This window comes from Sinohyriopsis cumingii, chromosome 18 (genome assembly GCF_028554795.1).
Source record: "Sinohyriopsis cumingii isolate HCF-2022 chromosome 18, ASM2855479v2, whole genome shotgun sequence".
Lineage (NCBI taxonomy): Eukaryota > Metazoa > Mollusca > Bivalvia > Unionida > Unionidae > Sinohyriopsis > Sinohyriopsis cumingii.
This window is the reverse complement of record NC_142978.1, coordinates 409,959-430,920: the sequence shown is the minus strand read 5'-3', so window position 1 is coordinate 430,920 and position 20,962 is coordinate 409,959. Positions and strand designations below refer to the sequence as shown.

Below are 20,962 nucleotides of genomic sequence, written 5' to 3'. Positions count from 1 at the left end.
TGCTGAATAAAGTTGACAAAATTACGTAGGTAAATACAGATTTTCTAAACATTTTTATGGAATAAAATCGTATTATTACAAGCAGTTGCATTTCCTTTAACTTTACAAGAAACTTTATTTTCCACTTAAGAACTATGATCAAAATTATTTTTGGTTTCTTAGATTTTCAGAAGACCTTTGACACTGTGAATACGTACTTTTCCTCAGAACCAGAGAATTGTTCATTCAATATATATATATATTATACTTTTCAATGAATCAAAACGTTTTCTAAAATGAACGAATCAGAATCAGAACATCAGTTCGATCTTGCTTATATAAGTGACCCTTTACTAGACTCATACGAGTTAAAATTAAGGCTACGTGTTTAGTCCAATCCATCTGGACAATATGCTTGTGCTGACGATATAGCACTGCTTGCAAGCGCACCCCTTCACTTGCAAACAGTTGCTTGAAATATCTGACAGATACTCGCAGGCATGGAATATCACATTGGAAGTTAGCAACAGCTATGTGTTAATTCTATATCAGAATAGAAAACAACATTTTGCAAAACGCTTAAAAAGAACAATACAAATCATAAGATATACAATTCAAATATAACCGGACTTATTATAATGAATGTGTGTTCCAATATAAACTGTTTATCAAAAGTTGATAAGGCTTGTACTAAATGTCGAAAATCGTTTTTTTTTTTCTCTTCCTTTGTTTGGTAAAATTAAGCTATATCTATCTGATCCCCTTACTTGCACCAGTTTGTATAAATGCACTATGATTTCAGCAGCCTTTTATAGTTATGAAATCTTGTCGAGTGTCAGGCTCAAGGACATACGAAAACTCGATGCCTTTCAGCATCATATTTCCGAAAATCCCACAAGGCATTCCTCATACTATACGATCCGGAATCATATTTCCAAAATCCCACAAGGCATTCCTCATACCATACGGTCCGGAATCATATTTCCAAAATCCCACAAGGCATTCCTCATACCATACGGTCCGGAATGAGAAAAAATTTACTGCGTATTATGAAACTTGTATCGGAAATTGATTCAAGCAGACTCAGCTATATTGGTGAATTATGCCATCTTCTGTAAAATATAAAATGTAAAAGAATTTGCTTCTCAGATTATAGCCATATTTCTCTGTGAAGGACGTTTCAAAACAGAGAAATTTTATTTCCGATATATGTAACCTATTGTACAAGTATAATAGTATTAATTAATTGAAAATTTTGATAGAGGCGGATTATTTCCAGAAATACAACACTGGAGACAAATTATGAAACAGTGTACACATAAGTATGAAAATGAGCGCTTAGGAAACTTGTGCATACTGACACATCCTACAAAAGATTAATAATGTAAATACTACTATACATTTCTGAGTTTGTCGCATATTACAAAAGTAAGAAGAGACTTACAGTTAAGTGCATCTACTGCAAATGTTCTGATAAATGTCATGCAGGTTCGTAGACACTGCAAATATCTTAGACATGTACAAATCTATTCCTGTATTTGCTGTCAAAGTACTGTGCGACAAAGGGAAATATTTTGCACATTTGTTCTAAATAAATTGGAAAGTTCGTCTTGATGTGTTCCTAACAACCTGGGATGATGAATGTATTCAATATATTCTGGGTAGGGACTTTCCCAACGGTGTCGGCTCTTCTTAGATTATCCTCAAATAAAAAAAAATGTTATAACTATCTGAGTCATTATGTTAGAAATCTCCATAGTCGTGTGACCTTGCTGACATTTTGTGACATTACTAATAAAAATGTATTTATTTTTATATAAAAAAATATAAATAATGTTGGGTGGAGTAGTCTTTCCCAGTAATCGGATATATAAAATTCAGGTTTTTGTATGATACGTGACTTTGTTTTGCACGGTTACATTTGTGACAGCGCGACGAAAGTTATTAGTATGGCTAATGTGACAGAATTTGTGTACATTACATTTTTTGTCTTGGTTATTGGCTTTCCAGAATGCCTTTGGATATGTCGATCCCCAAAAACACAGAAGCTTTGTAAAACAAGTTTTCTTGCTGTCTATTGTGTCATATTTTTAATTATATTGCGATCTTTTATGATAACAGTTATTAATATACAGTTTCCAAAATATTTTCTTCAACCGAACTAGAAATAGAGAACTTATAAAATGTTACCTCAAGTCGATTAAATTAATTTCGATTACAAGTATATAACAAAGTAGTACTTATGTATGTATGTATGTATGTATGTAGGAAGATTCAAATATCGCACTGAGACACATCTCCATTGCGTCAAGCCCAGCGTCAAACAATGACGTCACTGGCATTTAGGTGTCTTTGTCTCGTGCTTTAGCTGATGGCAATTTGTTGCAGATACAACGGCCATAAAAAAAAAAAACTTGAAAAGCTTATGCAAACATTAGACGGCATATACATGTAAGTGAATAAATACATCACATTCATGTCTTGCAGCTAAGAACTCTCTTCACCAATGTGTACAACGACATGGCTGCAGACGATTTTCAAGGGGACTTTATTAACAGCATCTACCGTAAAGAAGATGAATCATTAGACAAAGCTCTTTCTCAGGCCTGGCAGTCATTACCTGATCCCTTGTATCAGATGGAAAGTTTGCAGATTCCAATATCAAACTTGACTCTGATAATCGCTCAAGGCTTCGGAGATTTCTTGAGAAGCGACCATACTAAGTTTTGGAGAAAATCTTTACCGGCGGTATTTATAACAGATTCAGGTACAATTACTTAGAAGCATTACAATCTACTTAGGATACGATCTGCCGACTACTCACACGAACATAAACTAAACTTTTACACACATATTCATTAAGAAATTTGCAATGCATTCACATCGGTTTCACGCACGGATATGCAGCTAAGAAGAACAAAGATATCTTCGCAGTTGATAATTATGGTCATGATAGATATTTCATATCTGCTGGAATGTGCCATCAGTTACAATAACAGCCATCATCACCACCTTCGTCGTCATGGTGACGACGTCATAACAGAAACAAGAACAGATTGAAAAAATGAATTATTTATGAAAATATAATACAATGTGTATGGTTATTATTATTATTATTTTCATTTTGATGAAAGACAAATGTAAATTTCATCATCATCATCTAACAATGAAACGTATAAATTATATACAAACGTTATTTTACTGGTAGCAATTGTTGAATATTTTATTCAGTCTTTATCTTACACAGCCACAATTTAATATCTGCGTTTGTCTATGCATACACCCAGGCAGACACAAAATTAGGTACCTATCGCAATTTCTCATTACTACCACTCCGCCGAATGAGGCACTTACCAATCAATGGACAGCTTGCAATTTGATAGATTGCCAACTCCGTTCACCAGTTAGTCAAACTTGAAAGTGTCACTGAAATTTTGAAATTAAATACAATATGGACATTGTGACATAAAGAAAAGTGAAAGCTCCATCAAACTATTTAACTACCTATCAGAATAATAACTTTTTAAAATAAAGTAAAGGGAAATAACTTTCGTCAATCTTGTATGTTTGTTCATTTTGGTAATATCATGGAAGGGTCATTTCCCGTGCTCCAGCAAAGGTTCATTCACAATGAACAGTACATGATTGTTATTCTTACGTGATCAACTACTTAGTGAATAAATTATATATCAAATGTCTACAAGGCAGTCTAAGTTTTCAACTACACAGTAGAAACAAGAACATAATGAAACATGATGAATTATTTATAAAAATATAATACAATGTGATGTTATTATTATTATTATTATTATCATTTTGATGAAAGACAAATATAGTAAATATTATCATTATCATCTAACAATGAAACAAATAATTATATACAAACGTTATTTTTTTTATAGCAATTGTTGAAGATTTTATTCAGTCTTGCTCTTACTCAGCCACATGCGGCAATTTTATATCTACATTTGTCTATGCATATACACAGGCAGACACAATTTAGGTACCTATCGCAATTTCTCATTACAACCCCTCAGCCGAATGAGGCACTTTTCAATCAATGGACAGCTAACAATTTGATAGATTGTCAGCTCCGTTCACCAGTTAGTCAGACTTGAATGTGTCACTGAAATTTAGAAATTAAATACGATATGGACAGCGTGACATAAGTGGAAGTTCCATCAAACAAACTTAACAACCTATCAGAATAATAACATTTTCAAAATAAAGTAAAGGGAAATAACCTTTGTCCATCTTGTATGTTTATGCATTTTGGTAATATCATGGAAGGGTTTTTTCCCGTGCTCCAGCAAAGGTTCATTCACAATGAACAGTATATGATTGTTATTCTTACGTTATCAACTATTTAGTGAATAAATTATATATCAGATGTCTACAAGGCAGTCTAAGTTTTCAACTACTCAGTAGGCACATACCATAGAGGTGTTTCAGTATCTCTACGTAACAAAATCGCAAGCTATAAACGAGCAATGTGTAGACTAATTTCTGTAATGTTACGACTCTAAGGTCTTAAACTAAGCAAAAGAGACAAGATATACCATCAAGTTTGTAATTTTTTTTAAAAATGAAACAAGTCATGCCCCCTTGACTACAAAGTGAAAATTCAAAGGAGACAGTATTTTGAATTAAATCCCAATTAATTTTGAATGTGCTGATGTACCAATAAAAGTCATTGGGTACTTTGTAACCCCAGTGAATAATATAAATAAATAATTCTTCTCAAATTATATCAAAAATATAAAATTAAATTATTCCAGAGAATGTACTTAAAACAGGAATAAATAAGTGCTTATATACTCGCCTTTATATACAGTGATCAGTCCCATTATGCAACCAAATGACACGTATGTAGGTCGTTTCAAATAGAAAACTCCCATCAAATTCGTAAACAAATTCGTAAAGGTCTGGTTTTAAATTGAAATTGAAATAAACGCCTTGAGAAAAATCAGGTGGACACAACTCTCAGCCGTGATAAAAATCAATCGTACATCAACTCTACCCTTAATCACGGACAAAGGTCAGGTACACCATATGCATAGCCGTAAGAATACATGATATGAGATTTATAAGATACTGTTAGTTTTAAATATTGGAATTAAATCTCTTTAAACGGATGGACCGCTACGTAACATTTCCTACAATTGCCTTAAGACATGTGATGCAGTTTATGAAATATACCTTTTAAGGAACTAGATCATACATTTTAAGGAGATGGTTTGGTATTTGTTTTTGACTCCATTTGTCTTGCAATTAGATACAGATAATTTCTTCCATATATTAAATTCGGTAAGCATCATTTTAGAGAACGAGAGAGATTATGTGCTTCCTTATTTATTACAATAAATATCAGTGTGTACTAGTATTTATTTAATTTGCAGGAAACTACCGTGGCGACATGATTAACTGTTATCATAAACCTTGTGACAACCTGGATGTCATGCTGACAGACGACAACCTAAAGTTTCTGGGAAAACAAGCAGATGCTTTATATTACAGTCTCCATTATCTGGCGGAAACTGGTAAGTAAATATATGTAAGTAGGAAAAAGTAATGAATTATAAGTTGATAGATTATTATTATTGTTGTTATTATTATTATTATTATTATTATTATTATTATTATTATTAGGTAAGAAAGCAAGTAACATAGTAGGTATGTAATTTAGTTAAAAGCAGTTAAGTGAGTAAACTCGAAAGACAGAACTTAACATGTTAATAAAATGAATTCAGGTCATGGGTTTTCTTGAAAGCGAGGAAGACCTAACTCCTGATTGGCTCGCTGCTAAGGTACTTGACCTTTGTGACAAAGTTAGAGTGGTTTCGAAATGATTATTCAAACCTCGTTCTGATTCTCAAAGTGCGTCTTAGGTTTTCAAATAAGGGATGTCTAACTGAAAATGAGTAAATTCCTGCATAAACATTAGTCTTAATGGAGACAAATATTTGTGTTCAGTGTCATTGATATAATTTATATATTTAAAGCATTCACTGGAATTACAAGATTCATAGACTTTAGGATCTAGTAACTGTTTTCAAATTACTTTGAATTAATTTAAAGACATTTTGGATTATATTATTGTGATGTATCAAGACTATTGACGCATCAGCACAGTGTATTTGACTTCACTCGGAACACAACTGGAACTCATTTGGAGTGCTCTATAATTTCGACTAGTTATAAAACTTTATGACTATTTAGGATTTTCATTCATATTACTGTTAGTTATTTTAAATTCTTCATTTTGTGTTTGAGGGAAATAAATTATATTATGAATTTTACAAAACTTGTTGGATTTCACTCTGCTCTTCTGTTACACACGCGCGCGGGCGCGCGTGTGTGTGTGTGTGTGTGTGTGTGTGTAACAGAAGAAAAGAGTAAAATCCAACATCTTTTCGTTTTGATACATTGAAGAAAGTACACACACATTTTTAAAATGGAACTCTAATGAAAAGCAATTTGCACGTATTACATAATTTTACAATGTGTGTGCGATTAGGATTTTTAACGTAGCTTTAATAGCGTTTCAGTCATATCGTTATGACGTCTGTAGTGTGGCAGTTTATAGTGATGTCTGCCTCTAGGACACCATGCCACATACAGTAGCATGATGTCCCGCTCATTCACATTATCCTGAGACCAGGCCGACCAGTCCTAACACTAACCTCGTAACGATGAGCGCCTAGCGAGGCAACTGTTAGGACCATATTTATCAGTCTTTGGTTTGACTCGGCCAGGGATCAAACCCACGACATCCCGCATCCGAGGCGGACTCTCTAACCACTAGGCCACTGGAACTTCCCAGTGTATTATGTTTGTGTGTGTGTAAATATACGTGTGTGTATGTTAATTAGCTGTTAAACAACTGAAACATCTTTTCGTTTTGATACAATGAAGAAAGTACACACATATTTAAAATGGAACTTTAATGTAAAGCAATTTGCACGTATTATAGATTTTCACTCGTTTAGTATGTGTTATGTAAAGACGAGTTTTCACAGACTATATATACATATCTTAAACCAAGTCAGGATTGTGCTCGGATTTCTGATTTTCAGGCATTTGTTTGAGGTAATATTGTGTTGAATCCTTAGTTTTAATGTATTTTTATCCATGAATTCAGCCTTCACAGACATACCACTTTATTATTTGTATTCAAGATCGGAGCCACCACTAAATATATAGTCAATTCTTTGTATGCTATAAAAGAGGTCAGTCGGTCTGCTATATCCCAATGTACTGCGGACAGTTTTGTTTCCTTCCAAAGCAATAAGATTCTCATATGCGTGACCTCAGAGGAATGGTCCGATGTTCCATTTATGTGTCATTCCTAATATAATACGTTTAATCAACGTGGAAACAGTAAAGGACCATATGTGCTTTCTTTTTTATTTTCTTAATGTTACTAGTTTTATTGTTACTTGCTTCTCCAAATGAAGCTTTTGTTATACTGTTATAATGGTAAAAAATACAACAAGTGTATTACAAGACATTTCTTCCAACATAAGACATCAACAACTTTATCAAGTTAGTACAATAATGTAGCCGTCCAGCCACAATCTATGCTTTGTTTCTCATCACAGAACAAAAAAAGTCAACCATGGAGACATAAAACTTAATATTCCTATAAATATTCAATGTGTAAGTATCAACCCTTTCTCAGATTGGCAAAATAATTCCTATCTCAAACGTTCCACTGCGAAGTAACATACATATATAACAGTCATTTTACCTGAAACAAATACAGTTCGATGCAATCACACGGGGTCGAAAATGACATTCTCTGACACAGTATTCTGATTATATAGACTGTTTCAATATTTGAATAAGCTATGTTGATCCGATGATATTTATCAATATAAAATGCTATATGGCTATCTTAATTTATATTCAGTTGGGAAGGGTAAGGATTTCCAGTAATGTTGTAGTGAGTTTCAGCCGAAATTAGACTTCTGTGTCCTTTTCCGGATCCAGAGATTCACTTGCTTAAATTTGGAAGCAGACTATATCGGCGGAAAGTCAGGTGAATACATTTAAATATCCTTCCTTCGTCTTGACATGTGTATTGCGAAGGATATCGAAATTCAGTGAATTAAATTAATCTTCGGGTCTTAGGTTTTCACATATTTTACTTTAACATCGTTATCTGTACATTATAGATGTCATAAAAACTGATGAATGACAAAGTGACTATTTAAATTTAAGTAAGGAATAACTGGTTGGATATAGAAGCGCTATCTGATTTTATAAAAATATTGTCATTAGTATTGCAAAGAAGGATTATTTTATTTGATGCTTCAACATTTCTTAAAATGTGGGCCTTGATGTATTCGAGTAAATTAGGGAAACTCGCGAAATAGATCAGCTAAGATGATTGTTTGTGGCTCTGGACTGGTTGTGAATTCGAGACATAGGTGGCGTCGATATTTCCTAGTTTTATTTTAACATCGAGTTCTAAAATATTCAGGAAGAAAAAGTAGAACCAATGGTTCTCATTAACTGGCAGCTGTAAGGCTGCAAGGAAAATGAGAAGAAAGAAAAAAATACCCAGAAAAGCTAGGAAATGATGAGTCTAAATATCCTTTTCTTTTTCAGAAACCGCCGGTTCTGACGCCATCAAAGGGTATCTCTGTTTCTTCATCGTATTGGTGACTAAGCTAGCTTTTGTGCAGGTTTAAAGAGAGTGTTTGCTTGAACCGTCAGATCAGGATTTCTGTATCAGGTGGAAATATATAATATGTATTTTCATGGTTCTTTTGTAAATTTAATAAACAAGTGTTGCGCTCATTTTTGTCTGCAATGTTAATTTTGACATTACTACTTTTAAGTTTTCTGCTCGTATGTGTCATGTCGCCTCAACCTGCATACGAAAACAACTATATAACAATCAAGACTTCTCTTGGTTACAGTACTATCCAATAGAATTCATGCTTGTAAACAAAAAAAATTAAAACGTTTCCTGGACATTATTTTAAAAAAGCATAACTATTTGTACTTTAGTCTTTTAAAAAAAATGTTTGATATTTATACCAGACAAAATTGTAATGAATACGTTATTTTTAGAATTCTCCATATTTTCATATTTTTGCATGAAACCTTTTATTTAAAGATATTAGACTGCATGGGTCAACAGATGTGTGTTTAGAAATATTGCAATAATATGTTCTTTATATACTGTATGTATGTATGTATGTCTGTCTGTCTGTCTATCTGTCTGTCTGTATGTATGTCTGTCTGTCTGTATACATGCATGTCTGTCTGTCTGTCTGTCTGTATGCATGCATGCATGCATGTCTGTCTGTCTGTCTGTATGTATGTATGTATGTATGTATGTATGAGGTGGTTAAACAGGGTTTGACAATTCATATATCTGTATTCATTATTAGATAGCTGCTGAATATATCATAATTGTCTCTGCTTATATGAGTATTTAAAATAAAATCCATATAATTTCAACTTTATCTGTTCTTTACGATTAATTTTGTCCCATGTTTTAATTCTCGGATAATACAATTTTATAAATTCCATTACAATATGTAAAAGTGATTCTTAATATGCATTTCTTGTAAATTGTGTGAGCAATGTTCCAAAACCTTGGCACCATTATATGCATGGACCAATACCATTTGTACAAAAATTAAAAAATTTACATCACGTTTAAAGCGACTACTGTAAATATCTTCATTATATTTTTCACATTTAGTTTCACAAAAAATTTGCGTGTTTTATTTATATGAAACATGTGTATATATTTTTTGTATAAATTCTCAAGGAGACAATATATTTTCCCTTGTTTAAATACCGACGCTGTTTATGATGATAAAAACATCTGCACGGAAAATCGAGTGAATCAACACTAATGTCGTTTTTGCTATGTCTTTCTCACGACCTATATACGACTTTTCTTCCTATTTGTACAACATAACTATAATAATTTTATTAAGAACGTATCAAGTGACTTAATCAAGCTCGATTTCAATCTTCATTCACATAAAAAGAAAAGTGTTTTATTCTTGAAATTGTTTTGTAAAAAGATCAAACGAATGCCATATTCATTGTACTGTTTGTGGTCCTTCAGGAAGAAATATGTCATAATTCTTAGGTTCCCGTTATCCATTAGCACTAATTTCATACATCGTGTGACCGAAACACGATCGCTTGTCGATTCATTTTATGGTTGACTTTACAAGTGTAACGACGCTAAGGAAACTAGAGCATATGAATACATACATACATACATACATACATACCTACCTACCTACCTACCTACCTACATACATACATACACACATACATACATAGACACACACACACACACACACACACACATACATACATACATACACACATGCATACATACATACATACATACATACATACATACATACATACATACACACATACATACATACATACATACATACATACATACATACATACATACTACTCACGAATGTGTAAATACAAGTGAGACAGGCACGTCAAGTCCTACTAAAAAGGACTTTCCTTTCCCGGTGAAGAGTATTAATTAATTGTCTAATAAATCGAAATCACTCATGTAAACAATGAATTCTGACTCCTCATTCAAGTATTACTGGGAATAACATTGACTTATTTAAGTTACACGAAACAAATATCACTTTTAATCAAATATCATTTTTGATAAGTAAGACACACTGACACCGACGAAAGAATAGTATCCGGTTAAGCATATTCAGCTATGACTTTCTGTAAGACTGCTAAATTTGAAAACATGGCTCCTGCGTATGACCACATGGATAAGATAGTTATAAATGTTTTCAATGAAACTTGACGGAAGTAGGGTTGGGGCTGAGGTGTTAATAAAAAAAAACAAACTAATGTAGACACAAAGTAAATTGGAAATATTTATACATCTGTGTTCGGATTCTATCTGAATATATTTAATGAACATTCACATGGAAAATACGGAAATCGTTTTATCACAGTCAGAAGAAAATTTAAAGTCTAAATTTCGTGTTCTATCACGCATACGTATATACCTTGACATGATATAGTGTTTCAGGAATTCGCTATTATGCTTTAAAATAAATATAAAAAAAGCCCAATGTCTGTAATGTAGAGATATAGGTCCATATGAGGTTAAAATCAATCGCATGTATATGGGTCGTTTGTTAGACCGCTCTCTCTCTCTCTCTCTCTCTCTCTCAGATAAAAATTTTAAAAAAAAATTGCTATGTTGTTAATGAAGTCATATTCAAATCAGAAGTATTATTTAAGCTGATGATGTGCTGTCGTTAAAGTCGTTAAAGTCAAATTTAGATGAAATGTTACTAAAATTGTTGTCTTATCAATAGAGTTAAATTTAAATTAAATGTTTATAATACTGTTGTCTTATTATTAAAGTCAAATTTAAATCAAATGTTTATAATACTGTTGTCTTATAATTAAAGTCAAATATAGATCCAACGTTTATAAAATTGCTGTTTTATCATTAAAGTCAAATTGAAACGAAATATTTATAAAATTGTTGTCTCATTAAAGTCAAATTATAAACGTTACAGAGTTGCAGTGCTGTCATTAAGGTCAAATTGTAATCATGAATTTAATGAGAATCAATTAAACTACTAATGACATCACTTTAGAATGATCTTCCTCTTTAATTTTTAAATCAGGTATAAAAAATTAAAATACATAAAAATGAACTTCTGCTTTTGAAGACAAGATTATCTAAATTTAACTTGATATCAATATGCTAAGTGAGACAAATGATTCATATTATGTATTTTATAGGACATATTTTATTTCCCCGCTCATAATTATATCAATCTGAGCCTTTTACAATACAGTTGTAAATTGTATTGAATTCCGGAGATACGTAGCATTGGTTTGTATCAGTTTCAGTTCGTAGATTTAACACAGACATAGGTAAACAAAATATAATTGCGTTGATGATATAAGGTATTACCTGTCGGTATAAACTACCAAGTGCATTTCGTATAAGTAAATCAGTTATCAAATTATTGAGGAAAGTTTTATATCAGACAATAGATTTCAAATAAAATAATGCTTCTGCTGATGATGCTAAAGTGACTTGTATGTTATTTTACTTATATGTACAAAAAATATGATAATTTTACTTAGATAAGCCCCTAATATATATATATATATATATATATATATATATATATATATATATATATATATATATATATATATAGAGAGAGAGAGAGAGAGAGAGAGAGAGAGAGAGAGAGAGAGATCAAATGATACACTAAGTTTGAAAGAATAGACTGACTAGTTTATAGGTTTTCTTTTAGTTATCTTAATGTTATATTCTTTGGATCACGATACTGCACTAGCGATAAGATGCATTCAATATCAATGAATATTTTCGATAGTGTCTAGGCTATCGATTGCATCTATATTAGCTGTAAACCATGACAATTCTAGACATTCATTACAATAATCAATTCATAGCCTGGAATGCGGTGACGTGCTAACAGTCTTTTACGTATCACAATAATATCATCCAAATGTCCTTGATTGAATTCACTATATTTCCAAATTTATGTTTATGTCAAGGAATATTATTAAGAAATTTTTAATTCCAGTGAATAACGATTTTAATAAATAAATCGACCCAAATTAAAAACTGAGTATACCAATAAGACTGACTCCGCTTCAGATGCTAATGCAGCAATGAATAATTGAATAATTGTTAAGTAAACAACTTTATATATCCCTCTTATTTACCTAGGTTGCAATTACCAATTTTGTAAATATTCTTTCGACAGATTAGATAATATTTTTCTGGAACTTTCTAATGTCAGAATCGAGTCTGTATCTTTAAAAAGATCTGAAGTAAATATGTATGCAATAAATAATGACCTGAATATTAATATGTAATCAAAGTCAGATATTATCTACATATTATACTGTTTACAACATAAACGCCACAGCTCATGTAGACCAATATCTTGATTTTGGACCGAGGTCAGATAGAAAATACAGATAAATATAACATATAATTTTTGAGAAAAGGAAATAGAAAATTCGGATTAAATATACATAACACAGGTATGTCAGTGACATGGCCATAAAAGTTGAAATACTTGCATATATATATATATATATATATATATATATATATATATATATATATATATATATATATATATATATATATATATATATAAATCTAGCCACCCAACTGAAGTTGATGCTACCATCCAAGGTGTAGAGAGGTGCATTTCTGATGTGATATCATGGATGACATGTAACTAGCTGCAGATGAATGATGATAAAACTAAGGCCATTCTGATCACAACACAAAGACTTTCTCATTCACATCCTTTACCTCAAACAATAAATATCAGCAACACCAACATTAAATTCACACAATCAGTACGAAACCTAGGTGTTACTCTGGACAGTACTCTCACACTGCACCAACATATCATGAGCATATGCAAGGCTGCATATCTTGAGCTGAGACGCATCAGCTCAATTCGCAATTATCTTTCAGTTGCCACTAAAACACTTGTGTGTACATTAGTACTTTCAAGACTGGACTATTGTAACTCAATTCTGTCTGTTTCATCTCAATAACTACTCCAGAAACATCAAAAAGTTCAAAACACAGCTGCTCGGATCATCCTTAGAGTTCCACAATGACAGCACGCCAGTAGTGAAGGGGGGCACTTTACGTACAATGGGAATTAGCATTACAGACCCCCCCTGGGTTAGATTACGTACAATGGAAATTTAACATGGCGAAAAATCGTGGGTCAGATTACGTACAAGGGGAATTAACATGGCGAAAAATCGTGGGTCACTCTACGTACAAGGGAATTTAACATGGCGATAAATCGTGGGTCACTCTACGTACAAGGGGAATTTAACATGGGGAATAGAGTTTGGGCTTGTTTAGGGACAAGGGGAATGGAACATGGGATTTTTTTTAAAAAATTTTTTAAAAAAAGGGGTAGGCAATTCAAAGACTATCTCTTTTCGAGAAATATGGGGGCCCTGAAAAGGGCCTTTGGGTTTGTCTTCTTCTTTTAACTTCTTAACTTCTTCCACCATCCTCTTATTTTGTCCATCATTCCTTTCTTCTTTTTCTTTTCTGTTTCCGGCAACCAGTCCGGGTGGCCCATGGCCCGGAACTTCTCTTGGATTTTCATCCAGTTTGTGTTCAGTTTATCGAATTCATCCCTTTTTTTTCTATTTTCTTCTTCTTTTCTTTCCTTTGACCACTTTTCTTTGATCTTCTTGACCTCTTCGGTCAGCACATTCCTCATTAGTTCTTCAGCTTTCTTAAGTTTTTCTAACCCCCACTTCGCGAAACACCAATCTGTCCATTCTACAATGTCTTCTAGAAAGCACCTTGCACTCGTCACATGATCTATCGCTTCTTTTAACTTACCCACTTTGACATACGGTGGGTTAATTAAACCTCTGATTCTCTTCTCCTCATCCTCTATCATTTCTTTTACAATATTTACGGATAAGTGGAGGCTGGTTACTTGTCTTGAGACGAAGTCTTTTGTCACTGCATACCTCCATTCCTGTTCAACCCTTTCTACTACACTCAATCCATCTACCATCCAATACCACCTTCCCATAAGATCGTTGTATAAAGCTGAAGCTGCTGGCATCTTCTTGTTTGCTTATTCCGTAGAATGGGTTCCAATGGCCAACACTGTTAGTTTTATACTCAAAGCGCGAACGTGAAGGAAAACATCCCCTAAAAACATAAAATTGATCTTACCTAGATCATGACCCAACAACGCGCGGACGTGAAGGAAAACATCCCCTACTTTCTCATTTCATATAATAAAACCCTAACTATACTCTTCACATACGCTAAGAAACCCATAATCTACTATTCACACAAACATACCTGAGCTCTTACAAACACAAACACACAAACACACAAACGCATACCCTCACACTATCTTAAAAAAGAGTTAGTGTTTATATACACACTACTCTACCTACACACATTGGCAAATTGATCGTTATTTCTTTTCTAGAGTATTGGGTAGCCCTGAAAAGGGCTGTTTTTTGAACTCCTGATGCACCTATCTAATGGTTGCACCGTCCTGGCCTGGCGCCACACACGCATCTTCTTCCCCAGTCTTCTTTCACCTTTCTTCTGGGGAGCGCAGAGGGAGGATGATTCGCTTCAACACCCCAATCCTCTGTTTCGGGAATATTGAACGACATCCTCTCTTCTCTTTTCTTTTCCTCTTCTTCCCTCTCTCTTCTCTCCTCCTCTTCCTTCTTTACTCTTGCTTCTTCTACTATAGCCTCCGCTGATAGTTCGTTTACTATGCGCCTGGCATATTCCAGGTGCATCTGGAGTTCTAACAGTTTCACTATTCTGCTATTCATTCTTGTGTTGATCAATCAACAAGGGTAGCTTGACTGCCCAGCGAGTTTCAATTTACACTGAAAGCGCGGACGTGATGGAAAACATCCCCTAAAAACATAAAATTCATCTTACCTAGATCATGACCAAAAAAACAACAACAACGCGCGGACCTAAAAGAAACACTCACTCACTTTTTATGCTACCCACCACTATTATAAATTTTTTTATAAATCACTTCAATAGACTATCCACATACGCAAGGCAATCCAATCTAACCCCAAATATACACCTCAAACAGCCCCTACATCATTTTAATCTACTATCCTCACCAACCTACTTTATCACTTACAAACACAATCACACAAACACATACCCTCACATTTTTTAAGAAAGAGTTAGTGTTTATTTTTCACACTACTCTACCTACACACATTGGCAAATCGATGGTTATTTCTTTTCTAGAGTATTGGGTAGCCCTGAAAAGGGCTGTTTTTTTGTTTTGCTATGGCATTCTTTTTTTAGTTTCTAAGAATGCGATGTCCTCTGAGGATAGACTTTCTGGCAATAGGTCTGCTTCTTCGGAAAGAGAAGAAGAACTCTTTGGTGTCGATACGGCAATCGACAAAGCCTCTGTCAGGTTCAGGTTGCTGCTGCTGTTGTTGTTGTTGTTGTTGCTGTTGCTGCTGTTTTTGAAGTCTGTACTTCTCTGTCCATTCTTCTTTTTCCCTGTTCATTTCTTCTCTGAAGAGCTCTTCTATCAGGTCTTCAGTGATTTTTAACATTCTCACATTCTCTATTTCTTCTGGCTTCGGTATCAGACTGTGTCTGACCCTATGCAAATTCACGTAGGCTTCGTTGAGCTTAGCTAGTTTGGAGCACATCTTCGTAGGAGGATGAGTCGACAATGGATGGTTAGACTGGAAACAACCCCCGGTTCTTAAAGTCAAAGCGCGGACGTGAAGGAAAACATCCCCCACACGGTTTTCTAGTCGCAACGTTCAGTGAGTGTCATGAGAGGGATAGTAAGAAATGAAAGAGCATCAATCCAACATTCTTATAGCTAAACAAAAGACAAAGACATTTTTTTCAAAACACAACATTTTTTATTCAAAAAATCACTTAACACTAAACAACAACATTTCTAACATTTTTTAACAATAATCCAACACTATAACATCAAACAATTTTTTTCAAATCACAAACATTTTTTTCTCAATGGACAATCTACTTTAAACAGGGCTGACAACGTTGTGAATGAAATTGTGATTTCCACTGTTGGAAATCATTAGGCCATTGATGGACACTACGTTTCCTAGCTTGAGACAAAAGATAAGCATAATGGTCACAAAACCATCGATCTACTTTCACATCGTTTCTAGCAGAAGAACGAGGATCGAAATGAGTCACTAAATGTTCTAAGGAATAGCCTAGGCTTCGATGATGCAAAAAATACACACAGTACTGTCCACACACCAAGGAATCTGTGCCTTGTAATTTCACATTATTGAATCGGGTAATTTGAGCATTTCTTCTCATAAAGTCGATGATATCGTCTTCCAAAGGGGGCAATCCGTACGAATCGAAATATTCCACACATCCTTCTTGAGGAAAGTAGACGGCTACCCAGTGGGTTCCTGGGAGATGACTGTCGTCCGTGTTGATCACGTAAGCTTGATGGTCTTTAGGTTTGCGATGAGGGAGTTCATCTTTAGCACAGACGACAGGATTCCAAGAAGACGTATACGAACTGTGGTTCAAAAGGTAATAAAGTTCCCAGGTATCCATTGTTTTGTGTTTGTTTTCTTCTTCACAGGTAATAATAAGTCGTCAATTCGATCCTGACTTTTTGCTTGAAAATGTCTGACGAATAAACGGTTATTCGTTCTGTTTCCTCACTCTGATTCAGGAGAGCTTCGATACGATGGATCTCTTGAGTGGTTAATGGTGGACAAGAATGTTCACGCAAGTCTTTATACCACTGGTGCAACACGTCTTTGTTCGAGATGAGACTCCAAGCTTCGTCCAGATACTCGTCCAATTTTTCTTCTTGACTTAACATCAGGCATTTATCGTGTTGAATTTGACTGGGATGATCGTTTTGACATCCATAGCAGTTTTTCTTGATCAATTCTGTTATTTTGTCGACCAAGTGTTTGGCAAAACAGGAGACTAAATGGGCTTCTTGTTCTGGCCATCTTGACTTCATCATGATCACTTCTTCTTCTTTTTCCAGGGTCTCCTCACATTTCATGTCCAAAGTTTCTTCACTAGGTAAAGAGGGATAACAGTCTTCCATGGCTTCTAATAGTCTAGAATGACTTCTCTCAAACTGTTGATTTCTATTGTATTATCGAATTCTGCATACAGGAGGACGTTCACCGTCTCTGGTAGAGCACTCGAAAACTGAAGTTCCACACGAATCTGGCCAGATTTTATAGGGTGGAAATGTCCCTCATCACTGCCTTGGTCTGGAGTGAAATCAAAAGCCCACAAAGCATAACCTCCTGCATAATCGTCGTACGTAATACCGTGACTGGTGTTGGTTCCTAACTCGCCGGTGGCTTCGTACAGGGACAAGTACGATCTCAAATAATTCTTTGCGGCACCAAAGTTAGGCTCGAAAGGTCGGGTACACAAGGTCTTGCCGTCGCGACTGACTTCGATCTTGGATACATTGTAATGTTGAAACTCAAAAGGATTTTGATCGTGAACTCCATTGAAGGCTGAATTCCTGACGATACCAACAATCAAACGTTTGGGTAACTGTCCTTGGAACAGATGATCTTCGATCATAGATCGCTGTCCAGTGGGAATGGTGAACGTTTTCACTTCTACACGTCGTATCGGGTACTTGGCGGTCGTTCTGCTTAACGTCTGACTGATGTCGTTACCTACTTTAGGTAACACTTCCACACGACGCACGTAAAGTCGGGCTTCTTGAACGATAGTTTTGTATTCATTGGCATGGGCCATCAAATGGAAAGCGGCACTGCTACGATTCAGTCTCAGACGGATATCCACCCCGTTCAGCAAATACTTTTCTTGTAACCACATGTCCAAATGCAAACGATCCATCAGTTCTAAACTTCGCCCTTGCAGAATTTTCTGTCGTCGAGCCATATATCCCGCATTGTGAGGATTGTCATCTTCTGGTGCAATAGCTAGGTCGGTAAACGTGGTTGTACCCGCTGTGTCAGGTTTCCATACCACGCAAGCATCCAGATGAGTGTTCTTGGCTTCTTTTCCGTACGTCAAGAGATTTTCCAGGTAGGCGCGATAAGGGTAAGTATCCATGCTGCTGCTGACCAGTTTGTTATTCAAGTACAAGTCCACTTCGCTGAACAAGGAATGCATGAAATTGTTGACAGGAGCTACTCTAGCAACGTCTGCAGGATTAGTGTTGTCCGTTTTGCTCACTTTCACTTTCAAAAACAGGTAACTGCTATTCAGATCGATGTAATCTTCGGGTTGTCCTTTGATTTCAAACTCGATGGGAGCTGATTCCGTCAAAGAGGAGACGGGATGAAATTCCACCCACTGAGATTCTTGCATCGTCATCATGGTAGGGGGCATGGCAAACAGATCCAGTTCCGTCTTGGAACAAGCGCAAGATTCTCGGTGCATCATTTTTTTCTGTGTCTCAATAATCGAAAACGTCTAAGTCTCGAACGGTTCTTCTTTTCTTGGCCTTTCTAGCTTGAAGTCTAGTGAAAGGGTGTTTTCTTCGTCGTCTCTTTCTGCCTTGTCCTTGCTGAATGCCTGACTCGGTAGCGTGCAGGGCATTTATAGGTGTGTCTCGTCGGCCTAAAATGTCTTTGCCCGTTTGCAGCAAGACATTTTTGCCTGCCCTCATGAAGGCTTCTTTAGGGTTTTGTTTGTCGATGATGACATTTTGGAGAAATTCTTTGCCTTGCGTCAGTGCCGCATCTTTCAAGGCGTGCAATCCGCGTGTCACCATCGGTTTCAACACCGGGGCCACCGAACGAAAGGCCGATTTTAACATATCTCCTAAACCGTGTCCTCGCTGTCGTGCAACCCCTCGGTACACTGGATACATGACTTACTTACGATTCGTGAGAAAACCGTTTTCGAAAATGGAGTTTCACTGTGACTTTTCCTTTGGTGAATGGAATATTTTGTCCCAAATCTCCTTTTATAGTAATGTTGACCGTGTCCAAATACGACTTGCTGACCGGCAAATAGTGAGGATGGACAAATTCGCGGTGGACGTGGTAAGTGTTTCCACCTTCCTCGTCAGCGTTTGCGGCAGAATCCACTTTGAAAGGAATGACACGCAGTAACGGTACGGAGGTGTGTCCCACCACGTTGTATTCAACCACATCGGAATACACGAACATCAAATTCAGTCCTTGGTTCAGTTCTACCGGGGTACGAAAATACTTGGCAAAAGAATCGTTGTCAGAAATGACTGATAATTCGGGTTTTGTTTTTTGTTCTCCTCTCTTCCTCAGCTCCATGTCACCGCCCAACATGTCAAACAATTCAGGACAAAATAAGAAAGACATGATTTTATCCCCCTCAGGAAATTTTATCAGGAAGCGACGAGCTGTTTTGTGGTACTCCAGGGTGACACTTTTTTGGGCAGCCACCAAAGCTTTCAGAAACACGCCATTAAACTTGGTGGCTATGGTGTTGACCAAATGTTGACCACTAAAATAATAACCTGGGGGAATGAACAAGTGATAGTCGGTCCACTTTGGATTTTCTTTGTTAGGGTTTTTCATGTTATATTTGCTATGGGTATCCATCCACTTTTGCACTTGATCGTCATGAACTTGAACCGTAAAATAATTTTGATTGGGAAGGACATTGAGGACTTGGGTCGGGTGAATCATTTCTACTAAAGCCACTTCCCAATGGGCTTCGTGATCTAAGGGGATGGCTTGAGGTAATTTGGCCGTGTAACAGCACAACGTGTTGTTGGGAAACACCTCCATGGAACTGTCACTGGGTAAGGTTAAGTAAAATTGGTTTTGGTGACTCATAATTCCAGAGTTCTGTGGCTGTCCGAGGGAATATTAGTGGATGTCAGAGGTGTGCCTCCGCCCAAAATGGGGTTCTGGTTGTGGTTGTTGGAGTGGTGACTGGCACTGGCACTGGACACAACGTTCCCGTTCGAGGAGAATTTCAGGGAGGGATTGGGAAGCAGGTAACCGATACAACTGCTCAATAAAATGGTCCACAATTGTTTGTCTCCTTGTTGCAAACTCAAATTGGCGATGGCTGCCCCGATGACACAATACACCACGAAGATTTGGCAGAAAAAGACGATTTGCGTTTTAGGCACACGTTCTCCACACCACACCCACAAGGGTTGTTTTTGTAAATCTTGCACAGAAGAACTAGGGGAAGAAGGAGTGGTCGACGTAGCTGCGTCTGCTGTGTGAAAGGGCATGATGGTCACTTCTTCTTTTTATAGTCGATGACTTGCGAAGCGTCGATCCAAGAATCGAAACTGGGTGGATATCCTTTCCAACGTACTTTGACTTCTTTGACACGTCGTTTGCCCACTTTACGGGTTCTGCGTTCGAGAATGCTTTCGATGTCGTACACGTCGTCTTCTTTTTTGGTGACACGTTGTAACTC

The 20,962-nt window shown here is 35.8% G+C and overlaps 1 protein-coding gene across 3 annotated transcripts in view; it reads left to right on the top strand.

Moving 5' to 3' along the window:
• LOC149775943 (uncharacterized) overlaps window positions 1-9,453 on the top strand; it is a 151,727-nt gene extending 142,274 nt beyond the window's left edge. For all 3 annotated transcript variants that reach the window (XM_089941052.1, XM_089941053.1, XM_089941051.1), the window contains 3 exons: window positions 2,467-2,746; window positions 5,379-5,519; window positions 8,593-9,453. In XM_089941052.1, the coding sequence (XP_089797178.1) occupies window positions 2,467-2,746; window positions 5,379-5,519; window positions 8,593-8,675 (504 nt within the window). In that variant the 3' untranslated portion in view covers window positions 8,676-9,453. The remainder of the gene's footprint in view (window positions 1-2,466; window positions 2,747-5,378; window positions 5,520-8,592) is intronic.
• The last annotated feature ends 11,509 nt before the right edge of the window (window positions 9,454-20,962 follow it).